Source organism: Lygodium microphyllum, chromosome 3, assembly GCF_053477565.2.
Source record: "Lygodium microphyllum isolate KBCC chromosome 3, Lygodium_microphyllum_v1.1.10, whole genome shotgun sequence".
NCBI classification, from domain to species: Eukaryota; Viridiplantae; Streptophyta; class Polypodiopsida; order Schizaeales; family Lygodiaceae; genus Lygodium; species Lygodium microphyllum.
The window spans coordinates 177,978,636-178,000,956 of record NC_141137.1 but is presented as its reverse complement, the minus strand read 5'-3'; the positions used below and the strand labels follow the sequence as shown (position 1 = coordinate 178,000,956).

General features: G+C 40.4%; 1 protein-coding gene across 3 annotated transcripts in view; it reads left to right on the top strand.

Annotated features, from left to right (window-relative positions):
- The window catches only part of APC11 (anaphase-promoting complex/cyclosome 11), a 99,285-nt gene that overhangs the window by 50,640 nt on the left and 26,324 nt on the right, over positions 1-22,321 (top strand). For 2 of the 3 annotated variants that reach the window (XM_087675138.1, XM_087675139.1), the window contains one exon: positions 7,399-7,517. In XM_087675138.1, the coding sequence (XP_087531264.1) occupies positions 7,399-7,517 (119 nt within the window). The remainder of the gene's footprint in view (positions 1-7,398; positions 7,518-22,321) is intronic. The other variant, XM_087675140.1, reaches the window with a different exon arrangement.

Genomic DNA, 22,321 nt, shown 5'->3' with positions numbered 1-22,321 from the left:
ACAGTAGTAGTGAAAGAATTTAGAAGCTCAAGGAATGGAAGAGAATGAAATCATATAATGATGCAATGGCCTCAGGCCTCTATTAGTCTAGGACTGGGGCTGAGAGGTGAGTGAAGGAGTCAATGATGACTTGGAGTGGCTTGAGAGATGACTACATTGTCCTAGTTGATGAAGGGTGGCAGCACATGTAGGAGGAGTGAAAGACTCCAAGAGCAAGCAAAATTCAATTCTTTGGGAAGTGGGATGTTCAAGACGACACTGGTTAGATGTGGGAAGTGGTGAAGGGGCCGAAAGACAGTACTTCAAATCAGCAAGATGGTTATGATGAGTCCAGTCAGCAAAACACAAGTTTTGCTGGCAGAAAACACAAAACTCCATGACCACTGCTGGCTGTCCTCCTGGACAAAAGAACACAAGACATGCAGCCAGCAGTTGGTTGAATCAGCAGAGGGAGCAGCCAATGACAAAGCAGATGCCAGAAGGCAGATGCCAGCAGTTGGTTGAATCAGCAGATGCAGCAGACGATGACAAAGTAGATTAGGTTTGGCAACTCCACCTGGTGACTGCAGGGCAGACCTGTCCTGGCTGGGTGGTAGCTGGGCACATAGCTGCAATCCATCATTCCAAAATGCAAGGGATGGCTGTTTGATTGTGAGGGAGAGCACTTTGTGAAGGAGAGTAATTGAGAATTTGATAATGATGTGTGAGAGATCTGAGGGAGTGATCATTGATGCCCACAAAATGTCATTTTATAGGGCATTTGTTGTACTGGTTCACAAATAAGGTTTTATAACAAAATGCAGCTTCTTGGGGCTATTTTAAGGAGCAGTTTATGCATTAATATATGACACTATATTGTCAATGCGAGCCTTGACTTTGATGGCTCAGACATGGGACTTCAATCCAGATGGGAAAGCACCAAAAAGCCAAAAAAGGCTTACTAAATCTAACATGTGGGAAGCAAAGCCTAAGCAAATCAAACACATTCTAAATGAGGACTTGAGAGTGAGGATGAGTCCCAAAAACGTACAGAGAGGACTCTTAGGAGGTTCCACATCTACGATAGACAATTGGAACAATCTTATGAGAAGCAAGCAATGACCCTGAAGTCAGCAATTTTTATTTTCTGAAATTGACCCTTAATCCTACAGTTAGTGCAAATGTATTCAATGCACCCATGGTGTAAGAGAGATCCCCTTGAGTGTTTGCTTGTAAGAAGAAAGAATCATCTGCCTGTGCTTGAGTGACAAACTGAGATCCATCATAAAGTTTCAAGCCATGAAGCTAATCAGAAACTATAGATGATCAAGGTAATAAAAAGTGGATGAGTTGGTGTAGCATACAACCTAGAGTTAAGTAGACATCTTTGTCTCGTTGATTTGTCCCATGACCAAGAATTTGGTCAAGCCAGGCCCAAGAATGTGAGAAGTGTCACTATTTTGATAAAGGCAGTAGAAGACAGGTGCCAGGCTTGCTGCTTGACTCTTCCTTCTCTCTCAAATTACTCTTCTTTGGGTTCCTTTGCTATGGATACATCCTATGTATCAAATATACTTCGCACACTTTTTATGTAATTATGATGGAAATTTATACAATTTATTCACACATGATTCTACTCGTCTTAAGTGTTGGGTCCTCCATTTAATTAGTTGCTTAGTTAGTTGGATTATGTTGCTATATGCATTTTTCTCTCTTTTTTTTCATGAAGATAATTGAATTAAGTAGTAAATATTTACATCAGACCATCAGGTCAGCATAGAACTAACACACCTAAACTCTCTCTTTGGAGATATTCACATGAGGCCTGGAGGCTATCAAAACAACGTGAACAACCTAGTACATGAGTAGCACTAATAAATCACACAGAAAGAACAACTGGAGTAGAGCGAACAATAGCTAACCAGGGAGCAGCAATATTCGGAAGAACCAGGTCAGCTGACATCATAGAAGAGATTTGCCATAACACTAATCTATGCACACGGGCCACATGCTCATGGATGCCCGATGCTGAATCAAAAATAAAGGCATTCTGAGTACGCCATATATGCCACAGGGCTGTCCATCTAAGGAAATGGAATAGGCAGGAACAATTTGAATGCAAAGAAGACATAGAGGACATATTTCCCATAATCCACGAACGAGTTGGTATGTGGTGTTGAGTCACCGAGGACCACACTTGGGAAATGAAATTCCAGATCTGTCGCGCAACAGGGCAAGAGACAAAGAGGTGAAGCAATGTCTCATCACATGTAGTGCAGAAAACACAATGACATGCAGAGATCTTTCAGGCACGCAGCACGTCTCCTGTTGGAGGACCCCCCAATGAGCAACCTCCACATGAACAGTTTATCCTGAAATGGAACCTTAGACTTCCAAAGCTGGATAAATCTTTCCCGCCACTTCTTTTTGCTATCCCGAAGATGCCATAATTTATTAACTTTCCCAGTGGCCCATCTCTTGGCTTCCACCATCCGATGATATATTTGATTAGCTGACCTTTTCTCAAAATCATCAGGAAGCACAAACATCCAGTCACGCCATGGATACAATGGCTGTGACACAGGCAAAGGAGAGAACCTTTGAAGACTGTCCTGTATGGACGACCAAATGCCACTATATCCATGAGGCACCCTAAAGTATTGATGAATATGCCTAAAAGAATAAGGACGGGGCTGCCTAGGAATAACACCGTCAAGGACTATCTTCAACCCCAACCTAGCCATCCGATCAAACTTGTCTCGCTGCAAATCTTTTTGTGGCCAATCCAACAACCTTTAGAAAGCCAGTATTTCTCCTTGCAACGAATTTTCCTCCTTACGAATATCAGGAAGGCGCCAAATTGCAAAATGTAGCATCTCCTGCCAGGATGCAATCGAATGAGAAAGGAGAAAAGATTGGGAGACCTTAATAGGCCTCATAGAATTGAGCACATGCCACCAGGAAGCATGAATAATCGTGCTACCATGAGAGATGTCAGTATTTTCTATGAAGAATTTAGCAATATCTGACCAAGGGTGACACTGAATACATAGACTCTGCAAAAGGGATAGCCTCAAAGCGGCCATATGCAAATTAACATCCAACAAAGCTGCATTCCCCATCCTTTTTGGAGTAGTCACATGTTGCCATGAAATCTATACTTGACCCAAACGATTGCCTTTTTTTTTTCCACATCATGAATCTAATAGGGTGGACCAAATCCAAAAGGGATTTCTTAGTCCAGGGAAGCAATTGCAAAAAGAACGAAATCATATTGATCATAATGCATTGAGGCACTTTTAGTTTGACATGTCGAGGCTAGCTCTGAGATTTCCAGTACATGTACCTGTCATGAATTCGGGAGGCTATCCAATCCAGCAAGGCATGGGGAGCTATGTCCACGCCAATACGATATCCCAAGTGTTTGGTTATATTGACCCTTGGGATCACAATTCCATTCCAGCCCAAGGCCTGCAGATCATTCTCCATACAAGAGAGAATGGTAGATTTCTGAGTATTAAAGTGAAGATTCGATGCCAAAGCAAAAAGATTCCATGCCACCATTGCCCAATTAGCATTAGTGCAATCAGCCTTGAGGAACATAAAAGAATCATCTGCCAAAGATTGACCCACAAGTTGGTCACCGTGGGAAGAGATAAGCCAACTATCTCACCTTGAGCTGCCAACTTATCCAATAATGAGAGTATCGAGTGAGTTACCAAAGCAAACAACAAAGGGCTTAGAGGACAACCTTGTCGAAAAGATTGAGATAAGGTAATTTTCTCCGTAATTCCTCCATTAAGAGCAATACGAGCCACAACACCCTGACTAATGGTATCAACTAGAGAAATCATACAGGGACGAAACCCATTGTAGACATTAATTGCCGCAAAAATGACCAGCTAACATGATCAAATGCCTGCTTAATATCCAGCTGAAGCATAACAACCTGCTGGCTAGAAGCTTTGGCATAGTCAATTCCCAATTGAACATTCAAAATGTTGTGCATTATATTCCAACCTTTAATGAAACTGTATTGACTGGATGAATGAGGTGCGGAAATACTTTTTGCAATTTGTTGGCAATAATTTTGGAAAAGATTTTATATAATGACTCCATAAGAGAAATGGGTCTCCATTGTTTCAAAGAGGTTGGAGAGGGAACCTTGAGCAACAAGCTGATGACAGCAATATTCCAATCTGAAGGCATCATACCGGAATTTCAAACTTTGCTAACACAGGCGAGTTAATGGGTCCTTAAGCAGTTGCACATGGGCTGAAAACAAACAACTCATTAGGAAGGTCATCCTAGCCAAGACTTTTCCTTCGAGGCAAGTGGGATAGCACTTCTTCCACTTCATCTTCTGAAATATCAGCCTCCATTAAGTTCACCCATTCTGGTTTGACCTAATTACTAACCAGGTCACAAATATATGTTCGAGCAGAGAGAACAACATTGGAAAGAATCTCTTGCGGACCCAACAAGGACCTATAAAAGTCAACAATCATTCGAATGATGGAGGCAGGATTAGTCACCATATCACCTTGCCCATCCTTTAAGCGCACAATATTTTCCCAAGCATATTTCTGGTGTAGACAAGCAAAAAATTGATGAGTTTGACAGCTATTATCATGTAAAGCTTCGGCTTTGGCCAATAGTTTTTATTTTGCATATTCCTCTTCTTGAAGAGATTGAACCCTGGCTTTCAACCATTCAATGTGTGTGAGCAAGTTATCATTGGAATCCCCAGTTTGACACAGAGACAAGGAATGAGCCAATAAAGATTGAGCATGTTGCAATTCAGCTCGAAACAAGGAAGCATGCTGAATACCATATTGTTAGGATAATGCTCGCGCATTATCCCTAAAAACCGCCCATACTTCCATCCCTCTAGATAGGACCTTCGAGCTAAAAGAAGCTATCAGCTGCTGAACACCTTCCAAAAACTGGTTTTGCTATAGAAAAGATTGATTAAACTGAAGAGGCAAACGAGCAAGGAGAGCCTTAAATGCATGAACAAGTCTGCGGCTCAGTTTTAAGATCAAAGGGCAATGATCTGACAAAACATGCTGTCTTTCCACCCACATATCAATGGCTGCAGGAAGAAAAGAGTCACTCTGGTAGATGTAGATCGCATCCAATTTGGCAAAGGTATTTGGATGCTGAAAAGAACAATAAGTATATCTGGCTTGTGATGGATACATCCAGGACCACATGTCCCGTTTTAAAGATACCGTTGCAAGAGCATCCCAAGCTTGTTGCTCAAGACCATCCATAACCGAATGCGGAGAAGTCACCTGATCCCCAAAAACACAGGCATTTAAATCACCCATAACAAAGCCTTGACAACCCATGGCAAGGTAGTGCAGGCCATCCCAAAGTTGACAACGTTCCCTTGCGGTAGAAGGAGCATACACGCCTACAAACGATAAAACCTCTTTCTCATAAATTATTTTCAAAATCAAAAATCGGCCACGAGGGTCTTGAGAAACCAACGATGGTTGCAGGGAGGATTTGACAGCCAACATAACTCCCGATTTATGCGGAGCTCGGCCACTAAAAAAAACCACATAATCCTTGTATACATAAGAAGATCCAACCAAAGCGTATTGTTTATGCTCCACATCACAAAAAACATCCCAATTTCTAGCTAGCACAACTTTCCACAACTGATACTGCTTGTTGCTGCCCAAAGAATTACCTCACATTCCACAGAGCAATTTTCGTGATCAATCACAAATGAGAAAAACTACTGAACCATTGCTTTCCCTTTTCCTTTTACATCAATAGCCTTGACAGCATGGAATCTCTCCATTTCACTTTGAATAACATCAACAAGATCTACCCTTTGCAAACCTGCAATCGAAGCATGGGAAGGAAATTGCAATCGCTGGGAACGGAAAACATACCGAGGAGGCACAAGTCTCCCACTCTCATTGAAGCACAAAGCAAAATTAGAAGACCTTTTATCTTCCACTACTGAAGCACGTGAAGATTGAGGTTTCATATAAAACCCCCTATCCTTGCATTGAAAGGTCTGAGTGATTGGGGGTGGCGGAGATGGGCAGGATTCGAGCGAGAATCATGTCTGGCATTATGACGAACCACAGTGACCCAAGAGGGCCTAAGATTGGTTCTTCAACTGACATCCTATGACGTTTGCCCATCTCATCATTGTCCAGCAACGGCCCGAGTTCTTCAGCCAATGAATCACCATCCAAGTATGCTAAGTCTTTGTCATTCCCTTGCCCAATCTGCTGATCGAGAAAGGCCATATCGATACCATTAGATTCCTGTAGATTTGCCATAGCAGAACCAGATTCTGATCACAAATGCCTTTCTGAACCCTGACTAGTGAAGTCAAAATTGAGCTGGGACTGCCTCTTTCAGGCACTGTGTGGAAACTGTCTGTGTAGATGCAGACACAGTGGACAGTTGATTGCTGTCTTTCAGTCAGGCGCTGCAGAGGGGTAGGAGGAACAGGCGTGAGGTGGAAAGACAGCTCGACAGTTAATACTGCAGCCGCGGGGGAAAGGAGTCAGGACAGGGTCTGCCGACAGGTCAGGCATGGCCCTGCCCTAAACTGAAAACGAAAACGAAAAAATGAAAGCAACATGTGAACCTCCTCCGTGACAGAGACGGACGACCAGAAACTGGCGCCTCTTGCTCCCGCCTGCTTTGCCCTGCACGCTGCGCAGTCCTGAGGGAAGAGCTCAGGATGCACACAGGGCAGGGCATCGCGCCCGCTGTACAGGGCAAGTCACCATCTCTCTCTCTCTCTCTCTCTCACAGAGACACAAACAGAAAAACAAAGAAGATGTGAAGAAACAAAGGATGACCCTTAAAATGTGCATCAGCAGGGCAATAAACCCTAGAAGAGGGTTGTGCCAGGCTGAGAACCCCCTTTTTGGGGCTGTAGAGAGCAGACTGCAGGGAAGCATGCAATGGAATACCTTTTTGGGGCTGCATGCAGAGCAGATAAGTGCTGCAGGGCAGCGCACAGCAAGAAGTATAAGTCAAGACATGCTTGATGAAGGCCTTAGAAACTCGCACACTAGGCAGGAGCACTGAAGCACTGGCGTGAACATGCACACATATGCACATGAACATGCATGTGTGGGCGCAGTGCGAATGCACACATACATTTTATAATTCTTTTTGTTCCTTATCTCTTGTAACTATGCCTATTTTCCATGAGAATCGAACCTTTTATATTGCTAAAGGTAGATTGCTAAAGAACTATTATTGGAACTCAAAAATGTGTATTGTCCATTAGACTCAAATCACTTATATTAATGCATAAATTGCTAACTATTAAGAGAGGGGGAGAGAGTGGTAAAGAAGGGAAGGGGAGGGGAGAAAAAGGGAGGGAATGAGGGATGAGTAGAAAGGGAGGGCTAACTTTGTTCATTTATGTAGTTGGCATGCTGTGGCTGCATGGACATGGGATGCACACGATGATGCTTGTGGAATTTGCAGAATGGCATTTGATGGTTGTTGCCCTGATTGTAAAGTACCAGGAGATGATTGCCCTTTGAGTAAGCATTATTTCATAAAATTATCAAAATATTCTTAAGTCTTGCGTACATTTCCAATATATACCTAAAAAGTTTGAGAGAGACCAAAATAATCTCATTTATTGTCAAAATTCTTGCTGTACCCCTCCGTTTTAGTTAAAATCCCCAAAATGCCTCAGCTTTTTAAGGAAGTCCCAATTCACCTGCCATAAAGCTCATAAGAAATTTCCCTATATATTATATTTTGCAAGTTTTTATGAGGATAATTGTGTCCTGTCAATGGGGGATGATATTAAGGGGAGGATTTCTGATGCTATTTTACATTGTGAGATGCCAATAGCTCATGATTCATGGAGAAAAAATGCTCCTATTCTTGGGCGGTTCATGGTTTGTTTAAGGCACTAAGGGTAGATTCATAGTATAGAGAAGAATGAACTAGGTGGATTTTATAGTACTTTGATAATACATAATGGGTACTTGACTATGTTGAAACTTGAGAGATCTCCATAAAATATAGGGGAAATTTGGTAAGTTTCCTATTATTTGCAAGCTTTTTAACAAATTGACTGCATTATTTTGTTTCCCATGGTGTCTTTTCTCTTAAACATGTAAGATTTATTATGCTTCTTCTTTTGGTCTTTATAATATTACATACCTTTAGGAACATGTGAATGTTTGAGAGATGATGTATGGATCGATGCTATCAAAGTTCTTCTTTTTGAAGTTTTTAAAGGGTTCGATGTTGAAATTTCGTATCTTTAAATGTCTAGTATGAATTATTCAGATATTGCTAGTATTGTTACCATATTTTGATAGCAATGTGTGTGAACATACTTAGGACCACCTGTAAAGAAATACTCGTCCATGGATAACAAATACAATTATATGACAAAGCACGGATTAATAAAGAATACAATTAGGGTTAGGGTAACTTAGAGACAATAAACATTGAAGAAGATAATGAATGAATAATGAATGCTGAATAATATGATGCTCAATGCAGCAAACACACTATGCAAAGGTAAAATATTGACCCTTGAACTCTTGTGTCTGTAGATCAGGGCAAAGAGTATGAGTAGGAGAGTGTGTCGTACCTTGATGCATCCCAAATTGCAGCAGATAGCCTTAGAATATGTCCAGCAACAACAACACAGTCAAGAGAGCAGTTGGATCAGCAAATGCAGTCCACAGAGTGACTGAATCAGTGTCGGAGGCTAAAACAGGGCAAAAGCCTGCAAACACAGCAAAAGAAGATGATGTGGCAGTTGGTGACAGGTTGCAGCAGCAAAATGCACCCTGTAGGCTGACATGGCAGCAGGAATGGCAAAATGTAGGTGCTGCCTGCCACATGGCAGCTGACGACAGTAAATGCAGCAGATCTGAGTGGGCAGTAGGCTGGAAACAGTCGCCAATAGCAAGGAGAGGCTGAACAGCAGGCGCTTGATGATGGACAATGGACAGTAGCTCAAACTATGATATCCTCCATGAATAGGGTGTGGATGGATGGGTCCTCCCAAATTAGGGTTTGGCTTATGGGACACAAACACTTTGTAGGATTGCATTTCTTTTTAATAAAAGTTTGGTAATTTTGAGTTTTAGGGCTGTTATTAAGAGCTAATTAAATTTAGAATGCATTTTTAGCTTACCACCTCCTCTCAAGTCCAAAATTGGAGCCAGCCAGAAAGAAAAAAGATTCTTTTTTATTCCAAAATCAATTTTTGGAAGAGGGGGTTTCTACCCAGGCAGACACAAAACTGTGGATACGTACGGTGCATGCAAATTTCTAGCCAAATTTATCAAGCAATTTTGGGGCTTTTGTGTTTTTTGAGGACAGTGGCATATGTATTGCATTTTCAGTCACTGATAGACTGTTTTGAGCTCAAAAAGCATGGGATACACGGGATGCACAAGCTTTTTCGCTGATTGCATTGGTAGTTCAGTGGTCTATCATCCCCCATATTCGTTCAACAACTTCTTTACAAGAAGCTTGGCTAACCTTGGAGCAGATGTTTGCAGGAAAGAATGAGACTCGCACTCTTTCTTAAAGAAAGAGCTAGAGACATTGAAAATGGATGAGGGTGATTCTATTTAGGATCACTTGAACAAAATTCAAGACTTGCGTGAGCAAATCATGAATGTTGATGAGTACTATTCGGATGCACAGATGATATCTACCACTTTGGACTCATTACCTCCTTCGTACTTGGCTTTTCATACAGCCTTAAACCTCACCATGAGGATTGTCGCACAACCAATTACTTTTCTTCAGTTAGTCAATTTGCTTCTAGAGGAGGAGTAAACAAAAAGAGATAGTGGTGTGGATGCTATAGCCTCTGAGTAGGATTTTATGGCTAGATAGAAGGGCAAAGGCAGCCAAGTAAGGAATGCTCCGCAAAGCTCTAGGACTTTTGGCACATGGCAAGTAAAAAACAAGGGGACACGCAAGCCAAAAAGGGAAAATGTCATTATTGCAAGAAGCCAGGCTAAAACATCACTGAGTGTAGAAAGCGTATCGCCAAGAAAAAGGAGGAGTCACGAATGTTTGTTTCTGATGCTCCTTCTAGTGCTACTAAGTCCGCATTCTTTGTTGGAGACATGGACTATTGCTTTTATACATGTAGTTATAACACTTTTTGGACTGATCGAGCATTTAGCTCTACTGAGAATGCAGGCACTTGGTTTTTTGACAGTGGTGCTTCTAGGCCTATTACATCTCGCAGAGATTTATTTGTTTCTGTTGGTGCAGTTCCAGTTGGCAAGTCGATGCAGTGTGCCAACAATGCATCATACCTTGTTAGAGGTATTGGAGAGATTGTGCTCATAGCCATTGATGGCTCTATTCTCCGCCTACAAGATGCTTTGTTTGTGCCAAGCATAAAGAAGAATGTGCTCTCTATTTCTTCTTTGGCACGTTGTGGATTGCAGGTTACATTTGATGATGACAGATGCATGGTGAGAGACAAAGAACACATGACTTTGGTTTTGACAGACACTTTATGTCATGGGCTATATAAGTTGGATGCTATTTTAGCTGATCAGTCTGCCTACTTGGTATCCTCTCTTATTCCTGCTATGTCACAGGCAGAGTTATGGCATGCTAGGATGGGGCATGTGAACTTTGGCAGCTTGATGCTCTTATAGTGTACATAGATGCTAGATGGATTACCTCTATTGGAGAGACCTCTTGAGCACTTATGCGAAGGATGTATTTTGGAAAAAATGCATCGTTTTTCGTTTCCCCATGATGTTGCTTTTAGAGCAACAATCAGGTTGCAGTTAGTGTATTCAGATGTATGTGGGTCGATGCAGACAAAGTCATTGGGAGGATGTTACTATTTTGTGACTTTTATTGATGACTTTACTTGATTTTGCTGGGTCTACTCTTTGGTCAAAAAGTCAGAAGTGTATGATGCATTCTTGGCTTTTATTGCACTTGTTGAAAACCAGTCTGCTTGTAAAATTAAGACTTTCCGTTCAAACTGAGGGGGGGAATACATGTCCTCTATGTTGAATTCTTTTTTGAAGCAGAAGGGTATTTTCCATTAGTACACTACTGCTTATACTCCACAGCAGAATGGGGTTGCAGAGAGGAAGAATCGGTCACTCATGGAGATGGCCAGATGTATGTTGAAAGCAAAGAGCTTGCCACACAATTTTTGGATGGAAGCTGTCATGTGTGCTTGCAATGTTTTGAATAGATGCCCTACCTAAGCATTGAAGAAAATTACACCTTTTGAGGCTTGGAATAGCCGATAACCTTTTGTTGGACACTTTCGTACCTTTGGGTGCCTTGCATATGCACACATTTCATAGGTACTTAGAAAAAAGTTGGATAACAAGGCTGTCAAATGCATTTTTGTGGGATATAGCAGTGAGAGCAAAGGCTACAGACTCTATGATCCTGTCTCTAAAAAGGCGTTTGTTAGTAGGGATGTATTATTTGATGAAAAATCAGAATTCTCCCTTGTTGGTTTAGATACATATTAGGCTGCCTGTGATGTATTTGAAAGGCTGCTGCCCATTACATTTGGTGATTCAGCTGGAGTTTCAGCAAGTGAACTTAATGTTCAGCCAGGTGCTCCATTGGAAAGTGTAGAAAATCAGCCATTGGCTGATCTGAATATTCAGCAAAGACTGAAATTGAAATTCAGCAAGAGCTTATGCACAGTTAGGAGGCAAGGCAAATGCCTAGATGGTATTTACAGACTATGAAAGATAGTCACTAGAAGGTAAGCTTGTATGCATGCATACCATGGAGTTTGTTATGGTAGCAAGCACCCTTGATGATGAGGAGCCTGAATGTTTTGAGGATGCACAACAGAGTGTGCATTGGATGGCAGCAATGCAAGTTGAATTGGATTCTATTACTAAGAATCAAACATGGGATTTAGTGTCTTTGCCCTTTGGGAAGAAAGCCATTGGAACAAAATGGGTCTACAAGCTGAAACGGAATGCAGATGGATCCATTGACAAATACAAGTCAAGGCTTGTAGCTAAAGGCTATGCACATAAGAAAGGCATTTACTATGAGGAGACATTCGCTCCTACTTCAGGCATGACGACCATTAGGTCTATGGTTGCTTTGGTTGTCCATTATGGATGGACTATGCATCAGTTGGATTTTAAAAGTGCATTTTTACATGGGAAACTTCATGAGGAAGTATATGTACAGCAGCCCATTGTTTTTGCAGTTGAGGGATCGGAACACTTGATTTGCAAGCTGAAAAAAGCTTTATATGGTTTGAAACAAGCACCTAGAGCTTAGTATGCAAAGATAGATGCTTTCTTGCTTAGCTAAGGGTTCATAAACAGCTCATCTGAGTCTACCCTTTACGTATGTAAAGAAGGAGGATCTATGTTGATCATTTGTCTATATGTTGATGATCTCTTGCTTACAGGGACACATGTTGATCAGATTTCAGCATTTAAACAAAATTTACAGCAAACTTTTGACATGTCAGACTTGGGGTCTTTGCATTATTACTTGGACATTCAGTTTATACATGATGCTAGAGGTATTGGTTTATTGCAGTCGAGATACATTGGTGACTTCATGAGAAGACTTACAGGATTGCAAGGTAGCCTGTACACCAATGGAACCTGGACTAAAGCTGCCATTACATGATGATAGTGATTTGTTTGATATATACACATATGCTGCAATAGTTGGATGTCTTATTTGCCTATGCAAGACTAGGCGGGGACATACAGTTTGTAGTTTCAGCCTTGAGCAGATATATGTATTAGCCGTGCATGTCACATTGGCAAGCTGTTAAGCGTGTCTTCTGTTACTTGCAGGGTACTAGATCTCTTGGATTGCTTTATGCCAAGGGGAGACAACTGCAATTACATGCTTACAGTGATTCTGATTGGGTTGGTGATTATGATTCACGTCACTCCACTAGTGGCAGTTGTATCTTTCTTGGTTGGTCTTGCATATCTTGGCTTAGCAAAAAATAGTCAGTTGTTACCACATCGTCATGTGAAGTTGAATACAAGGCAGCTTTCATTACCATAGTTGAATGTGTATGGATTAGATGCTTGCTAGCTGATCTAGATGTATCTGTTACGGAGCCTACTCCTTTGTTCACTGATAGCTAGAGTGCCATTGTAGTGGCACGAAACCTAGTGTTTCATGTACGCACAAAACACATTGAGATACATTATCACTTTGTTAGATAGAGGTTACATGCAGGTGATATCAGCCTTGTCTATTGTTCTACCACCAGTAATGTGGTGGACTTCTTCATCAAAGCTTTTCCTTGTGACAAATTTGAAGCATTTTGCAATGCTTTAAATTTGATCTCCTTTGGTGGCGGATGATTCTTGTACTCTTGATCACTCTTCACTCCAGGGGGATTTGTTGGATATTTCACTTACGACTCACTTATGCCTATGCTTATATAGGAATGTCGGTGATCAGTAGGACATTGGGGCACTTTTTACACTCGGTAGGAGAGGTTTTTCCCCCCATACTTATGGTATTATTTTGTATTGGCTTATGTCATACACTTACGAGTATTTATCATGTTCGGGTGTGAACACCCCCTACAACCCTAAGGTTTAAGGGTTGTACCTTGTACTTTCAGCTTATTCTCTTTCAGTCTATTGCATTGGGTATCGTGCTTCACTCTCACATTGTCTACTGATTTCTGTGCTGAGATTCGATCCTGACTTTCTCTCACAATGTGGTGATCGGCTAGCGCAACTAATAGGCGGAGTGATGTCAACCATGTTGTAGATATGAAGGTCTCCTCATAATTTATGCCATGATTTTGTCTAAAACCTTGCACTAAAAGGGGAGCCTTGTATGTATTCAAAGTTTAATTAGCTTTTGTTTTGGTCCTAAAGATCCAAGTTTTCTTTTGATCAATGCTTTCAAGCTTCTTTTCCATGGCCTCATGCTGTTAAGGATGCTTTAGAGTCTCTTGCCAACTTTCCAGCTCAAAGTGTGCTATGTGATCTTTCATAAAGACAGATGCAAGTAAGGCAGTAGGGGCAAGTCGAAGAGATCTCCATGAGCCCTTTGGATGGAATTTTGTGGAAGGATTCCTAAATGCCGCATGGTCTACTGGTATTAGCGAGGTAACGAGTCCCTAGGAGAAGGCTTGGATGTAGAGGACTCTCCAAGTGGGTCAAGAGTGGGTAGTAGACACGGCTCAGATGACACTATCTCTGATGAAGTAGATTGAGGAATTAACTTAGAGACCAGTGGGTCTACATGATATGATATATCTTGTGAGAGTGCGCAATGGAAAGATGAAAGGCAAATACAGAGAGGAGATAAAGAGAGAAGAAACAACGTGATTGCAATGGTCAGTCCCAACAAGCAGCTCTACAGGTTAATGTGGACATTAGATGGTAGTAAGGAGATGAGAGAATGAGGGCTGACTGATCATGAAAGATGAACGATGGATAATGGATAATGAAAGTGAGAGGGCATGTCTATATATAGGCAAAAAAGAGAGAAAACCCTAAATGTAATCAAATTTCTAAACATTAGCAAAAAAAGTCCACAAAAAGAAATGTACTAATATGTCCTCCATCTTAAGTGTCTAAAACACATAAAATGAGAGATAAATACAATGTCAAAGCTCCTAATGTCATTGTCTGACTCAGATTGAGACTTATAGGTAGGAAATGATCAGACAAGTCACACATTGATTCAGGTTTTTTACAAATTGGATTTCTACCATAAAATTTGGCCAAAACCCCTATTAAGAGGCTTATCCATAGCTTAAACCCTACATCTTATGACTTTGGGTTTACTCTTTAAGCATTAGGTATCCTATATTGTTTCTCGATTATGATAACTCTAGCAAGTGGAAAAACAAATTCTTAGGAGGGATGTTAATGTAAAGAGTAAAAGGGATGGGTTATCTTAGTGAAGGTGGAAATGGATTACACTTAGAGGTTGAGTGAGCGCATAGATTTTTTCAAAGAGTAACCTCCAACTACACTTGGGTTCCACCTGCATCACGAAGATTTAGGATCTATCACCGTCATTAGAGGACACCTTATCCTTGTACACAAGTCAATGTTCACATCATGATGTCATTTAGATCTTACACAAAGCTTACAAGCATGGACCCTCTCTATCACATGCTTATATATATATATATATATATATAAAAGTCGTTTTTAATAATTTTAATTAATCCTAGGAAAAATCGAATTTCAAGAAAATTCTCGCGTTGTCCGATCGGTTTCGATATGGGTCTACAAAGTTGCAAAAGAAAAATTTTTTAGATTCTTCACGGATTTGAAGTTACAAAGGTGTAGACTGTTGGTTACATGCAATTTTTTTCTCTCTTTCAGCCTTATCACATTAACTTTCTATTTTATTATTATTATAAATATATTATAATAATGTGCTTTGGGCACCCATCTCTTGTAATCTAGCTCCCTATCTCTAGCTTGGCTACCACCACCCTAAGCGTCTTACCATGATGACCAAGGTGGAGACTTGTTCTATCCACTATTTTTCATATTATCAAAGATGCCATGTATCATTTAGGATTATGTTAATAAAAAAGATTAGCTTAATCTAATCTCTCATGGAGGCTATATAAGGTACCCATGGAGATGTAAAGAAAGATACAATCACAAGCACATGGAATTTTCTTCTCTCTTTCACCCTTATCATATTAACTTTCATTTTATCCTTATTGTAAATATATTATAAGGATGTGTTTTGGGCACCTACCTCTTGTAATCTAGCTTCCTATCTCTAGCTTAGCTACCACCACCCTAGACTTCTTACATGATGACCAGGGTGGGACTTGTCCCATTCACTATTTTTCATATTATCAAAGATGCCATATAATCAAGAAGACCAAGAATTATGTTAATCAAGAAGATTAGCTTAATCTAATCTCTCATGGAGGCTATATAAGGTACCCATGGAGATGTAAAGAAAGACATAATCACAAGCACATGAGAGCACTCTAGATCACTAAGCCCAAAGAGGAGCCACTAAGAGCACATTATGCAACATCCTCATGCTAGTCCATCTCTTTGAGGTAAGCTATGAGTTAGTCTCTTTTTCATGCTGCATTCCATGAATACATAATGGCAAGCTTCCTCTACATTTTCTCCTCTTATCTCTCTCTGTTTTTATCTTTCTCTCTCTTTCTCATATTCTAATATGATGTCTAGATTATATGGTGTTTAGATCATATGCACTGTCTTTTAATTCTCCCCCTACATTCATACTTAAACTTATTAAGACTTGCCATATGCTCTATTGGTGGGGAATCCTTATTTCCTCATGTCATATATATGTTATTGGGAGAAATTAAGAGCCATTACTTCTCTTAACGTTCCATCATTTTCATTTCTCTTAATATGGACTACAAATTCTCTCTTGTGAAGTTTTGTTTTGGTCCTTTCTATTCACTTAGGAAAGGGATGTCCTAGCCAATCCTCCCTTTGGCTAGGTGGTGCCCTTCTTTAGCTCTCTTAGTGATTATTGAATGTTGGGTGGGTAAGAGGCAACCCACTTGTCTTTTCAGCTCTTATTTTGGTATCCCCACAGAGGACTTCTTAAGCTACGGTCCATAATTTCTATGAAGGAAGAAAGAGCTAAGGAGTTGTCATCTTTTTCAACGAGTATTTGTCAAGGGATCACTAAGGAGGAATTTTCATCACTCTATTCAAGGGATTCATTGCTCAAGAGTACCACCAAATGAGAGTTGAAAAAATAAGTGGGTTGCCTTTTATCCATTGAGCCTCCAATCCTCACTAAGAGAGCTAAAGAAGGGCACCACCTAGACAAAGAAATGATGGGCTAAGACATCTCATTCCTAAGTGAATGGAAAGAATTAAAACATAACTTCATAAGGGAGAATTTGTAGCCCATCTTCAGGGAAATGAAGATGATGAAATGTTAAGAGAGTTGATGGCTCCTAATTTCTCCTATCAACATATATATGACACGAGTAAATAAGGATTTGCAAGTGTTACTTAATAAGTTAAAGCATGAATGTAGAGGGAGAATTAGAAGAGACTAATATGATCTAGACACCATATGATATAGACATCATATTAGAATATGAGAGAGATGAGAAGAGAGGGAGATAAGAAGAGAAGAGGTAAAGGAAGAATGACAAGCTTCCTCTACTTTTTTTCCTCGTCTGTCTCTCTTTTTATTTCCCTCCCTCTTCCTCTCCCTCATATTTTAATATGATGTAAATATCATATGTACTCTCTTCTAATTCTCCCCCTTTATTCATGCTTAAACTTATTAAGTAAGACTTTCAATATGCTCTATTAGTAGAGAATCCTTATTTTCTCATGTCATATATATGTTCATGGGATAAATTAGGAGCCATCATCTCTCTTAACGTTACATCATCTTCATTTCCCTGAAGATGGGCTAGAAATTCTCCCTTGTGAAGTTGTGTTTTAGTTCTTTCCATTAACTTAAGAAAGAGTTGTCTTAGCCCATCCTTTCTTTGGCTAGGTGGTACCATTCTTTAACTCTCTTAGTGAGGATTGGAGGCTCAGTGGATAAGAGGCAATTTACTTATCTTTTCAGCTCTCATTTTGGTGCCCCCACAAAGGACTTCTCAAGCTACGCTCTACAATTTCTATGAAGGAAGAAACATCTAAGGAATTATCATCTTCTTCAACGAGTGTTTGTCAAGGGATCACTAAGGAGGAAACTTCATCAAATTCTATTTAAGGAATTCATTGCTAAAGAGTACCACCAAATGAAAGCTGAAAAGATGAGTGGGTTGTCTCTTATCCACCTAGCGTTCAATCCTCACTAAGACATGGTTTTTTCCATTAACTTAAGAAAGGGTTGTCCTAGCCTATCCTTCCTTTGGCTAGGTGGTGCCATTCTTTAACTCTCTTAGTGAGGATTGGAGACTGGGTAGGTAAGAGATAATCTACTTATCTTTTTAGCTCTCATTTTGGTGCCCCCGCAAAGGACTTCTCAAGCTACGCTCTACAATTTCTATGAAGGAAGAAACATCTAAGGAGTTATCCTCTTCTTCAATGAGTGTTTGTCAAGGGATCACTAAGGAAGAATCTTCATCAAATCCTATTTAAGGAATTCATTGTTCAAGAGTATCACCAAATGAAAGCTGAAAAGATGAGTGGGTTGCCTCTTATCCACCTAGCGTCCAATCCTCACTAAGACAACTAAAGAAAGGACACCACCTAGCCAAAGGGAGGATGGGCTAGGACATTCTTTTCTTAAGTGAATGGAAAGAACCAAAACACAACTTCACAAGAGAGAATTTGTAGCCTATCTTAAGGGAAATGAAGATGATAGAAGGTAAAGAGAGGTGATGGCTCTTAATTTCTCCCATCAAGATATATATAACATGAGGAAATAAGGATTCCCCACCAATAGGGCATATGACAAGTCTTAATAAGTTTAAGTATGAATGCAGAGGGAGAATTAAAAGAGAGTACATATGATTTAGATACCATATGATCTAGACATCATATTAGAATATGAGAGAGTAGAAGAGATATGAGAATAAAGGGAGATATGAGGAGAAGAGATAGAGAAAGCTTGCCATTATGTATTCATGGAATGCTACATAAAAAAAAGAGACTCACTCACAGCTTATCTCAAAGAGAGAGACTAGCATGAGGGTGTTGCATAATGTGCTCTTAGTGGCTTTGCTTTGGGCTTGGTGATCTAGAGTGCTTTCATGTACTTGTGATTGTGTCTTTCTTTACATCTTTATGGACATCTTATATAGTCTCCATGAGGGATTAGATTAAGCTAATCTTATTGATTAACATAATCCTAGATGATGCATGGCATCTTTGATAATATGGAGAATAGTGGATGGGACAAGTCTCCATCTTGGTCATCATGCAAAAAGCCAAGGATGGTGATAGACAAACTAGAGAAAGTGAGCTAGATTACAAGACGTGGGTGCCAAAATCACATTATTATAATATATTTACAAGAAGTATAAAATGGAAAGTTGATGTAATAAGGGTGAAAGAGAGAAGAAAATTGCTTGCAGACATAGCTGTCTGCGCCTTCGTAACTTTAAATCAGTGAAAAATCTGAAAAAAGCTTCTTCCGTAACTTTGTAGACCAGGTCGAAACCTGCCGGACTGCGCGAGAATTTTCTTGAAATTCGATTTTTCCTAGAATTTATTAAAATTATTAAAAAAGATTTCCAAAAGCTACTTTGACTTTAATTGCTTATATACATATAAGCATGTGATAGAGGGGATCCATGCTTTTAAGCTGTGTAAGATCCAAATGACATCATGATGTGGACATTGACTTGTGTACAAGGGTAAGGTGTCCTCTAATGACGGTGATAGATCCTAAATCTTGGTGATGCAGGTGGAACCCAAGTGTAGTTGGAGGTTAGTGCTTTGAAAAAATCTATGCACTCACTCAACCCCTAGGTGTAATCCATTTCCACATTCACTAAGATAATCCATCTCTTTTACCCTTTACTTTGATATCTCTCCTAAGAATTTGTTTCTCTACTTGCTAGAGTTGTCATAATCGAGACACAATGTAGCATATCTAGTGCTTGAAGAGTAAATCCAAAGTGATAAGATGTAGGGTTTAAGCTATTTGTAAGAAACCCGGATCATTAGCTCTCCCCTTAGGCTAGATGCATTCATGCCTCTAGCTTACTAATGATGGTCCAATAGAGCAGGGAGGTCTGCACCCCCTCATTGGTGGCTCTTTGTCGAATGACTGCTGTAAAGTGTCCCTAATTCTTTAAGAATAAGACTTGAGTCGCCATCCATTTATCCTTGTCTTGTGAACCCTCCCATCCATGTCACTTAGCTTATAGCTGCCATTTGGATATCTCTTTATGACCATGAATGGCCCTTTCCACTTGAACAAAAGTTTAGCATCCTTTCTGTTATCAAAACGGTTATCATAGTATAGCACAAGTGATCCTTTCCTTATCTGCTTGCTAGCCAGCTTTTTATTAAATGTCTTTCTCCTCTCTTCAGCCCTGCATAGAATAGTGTTGGACTGCTGCTTGTCTATCTAACTCCAGCCTCTCTAGATCCACGATCCTTTCCTCTAACTTCTTATCTTGATTCTTCTCTCGACTGGCTACTAAAACATGTAAGCTGGCCAGTTCTACTTTTATAGGAAGCAAAGCCTCTTGGCCATAAACGAGGTGAAATGAAGTATAGCCAAGTGAGGTTCTGAATGAAGTCCTATTGGCCCAAAGAGTTGCACTCAATTTTTTATCCCAATGCTTGGGGTGCATGTGTACTTGCTTGGTAATTATCTTACAAATTAGCCCATTCATCTTTTCGACCAAACCATTACACTATAGGTAGCAGGGAGTAGAATGCCTGCGCTTGATTTTTAGTCTTTCCATTAGCTCCCCCACTAGATTAGCTCTAAAACTAGGACCCCGGACAGAGAGAATTTCTAAAGGTGTGTCAAACCTGCAACAAATGTTTTCAAATACAAATTTTCCCAATTCTTGGGTTGTGATCCTACTAGTTGCTGAAGCCTTAGCCCACCTCGTCATGTAGTCCACACCTATTATGATGTATTCCTTGTCAGACTGAGTTCGTGGGAGTGGCCCTATTGCATCAATCTCCCATTTCTCAAATGGGCCATGTATAGTTATGGGATTTTGTTCCTCATGCACTAGCTTCCTTGGTCCTGCCTTTTGGCAAGCATTACAAGTGCGGCACCAATGTTGCACATCTCGATGCAGACTAGGTTACACAAAACCGGCTTGGAGAATCTTTTTGCTGGTTATTTCTTGAGCAAAATGTCTACCACAAATCTCCTCATGGCAGCTCTTAATCACATACATAATCTCCTTTGTTGTTGGCACCCTTCTAAGCACTGCATTCTTTCCTTTGCAATACAACACATCATTTATCAAGGGTATTTCGTTGCCTTAGTAGCCAACCACCTTTTCTCACCCTTACTCATATGTGTAGGTGCCTCACTATGCTCAAGAAAATAAAGCACATCTTGTAGTTGAAACTTATCTTGAAACAAAGGGAGCTTTACTGCAATGATGCCTACCATTACCTCTTTCAAATTTTCAGTTGCTAGAGCATTTGGGTCGTTGTTTGTGCGCCTTGGTACAAAATAGATTTGGGCTTTCTGTAGCTTCCTCATGAGAGTTTTAGCTTCTCTCATTTTCACGGCTAAGTTATTATTTTAACAAGCCTAGATTCCTTTCATTTGCTTAACAATTAGCATAGAATCCCAAAAAACATTAAGTCGAGTGACACCACGTGAGAGACACCACCTCAAACCTAAAAGCAAGGCTTGGTATTCTATCTCATTGTTAGAATGAACATCCTCCAAGCTGATACCTTTTGCATAAAGTTGGTCACCTTCGGGACTGAACACTACTATTCTTGCTGTTGCTCTGTCTTTAATACGCTTGTAGGCCCCATCAAAGTAGAGGGCATGGGCATTCTCCACCCGTGGCGGGTCCTCAAGAGGAGATGTCTCATTTTTTATCTTTTTCTTCTCTTTTTTATTCTTTTGATGGCATCTATGGGTCAACAAATCAGCTAGGCAGGCCCGAGAAGAGTCCTCCACCTTGAAGGTGTAGTCAAACTCTTGGAGTTGTATGACCCACTTAGCGATTTTGGCTGAAACATCCATGTATTGTAAGGCATAGGAAAAATGCTATTCTGTCGTGATCATTGTGAATGGCCTAAGGAGAAGATAAGGACGAAACTTTTGTGAGAAAGGACAGGATCGAAGCTCAGTACAGAAAACTAGTAGACAATAGAGAGTGAAGCACGATACCCAATGCAATAGATTGAAAGAGTGCTTACTCAAAGTACAAGGTACAACCCTTAAACCTTAGGGTTGTAGGGGGGTGTTCACACCCGAACACGGTAAGTACTTGTAAATGTGTCTCATAAGCCCATACAAAATAATACCATAAGTTTGGGGGAAAAAGCCTCTCCTATCGAGAGTAAAAAGTGTCCCGTTGTCCTACTGATTACCGACACTCCTCTGTGAGCGTATGCATAAGTGAGGCGTGAGTGAAATAACCAACAAACCCCCTTGGAGTGAAGAGTGATCAAGAGTACAAGGATCATCTGCCACCAAAGGAGATTAGATTTAAAGCATTGCGAATTGCTTCAAATTTTTCACGAGGAAGAGCTTTGGTGAAGATGTCTGCCACATTACTGGTGGTAGGACAATAGACAAGGCTTATATCACCTGCATGTAGTCTCTCTGAGAAAGTGATAATGTATCTCACTTTGTTTGGTGTGTGTAGGAAACACTGGGTTCTGTGCCACTGCAATGGCACTCTGACTGTTAGTGAACAAAGGAGTAGGCTCCGTAACAGATACATCCAGATCAGCTAGCAAGC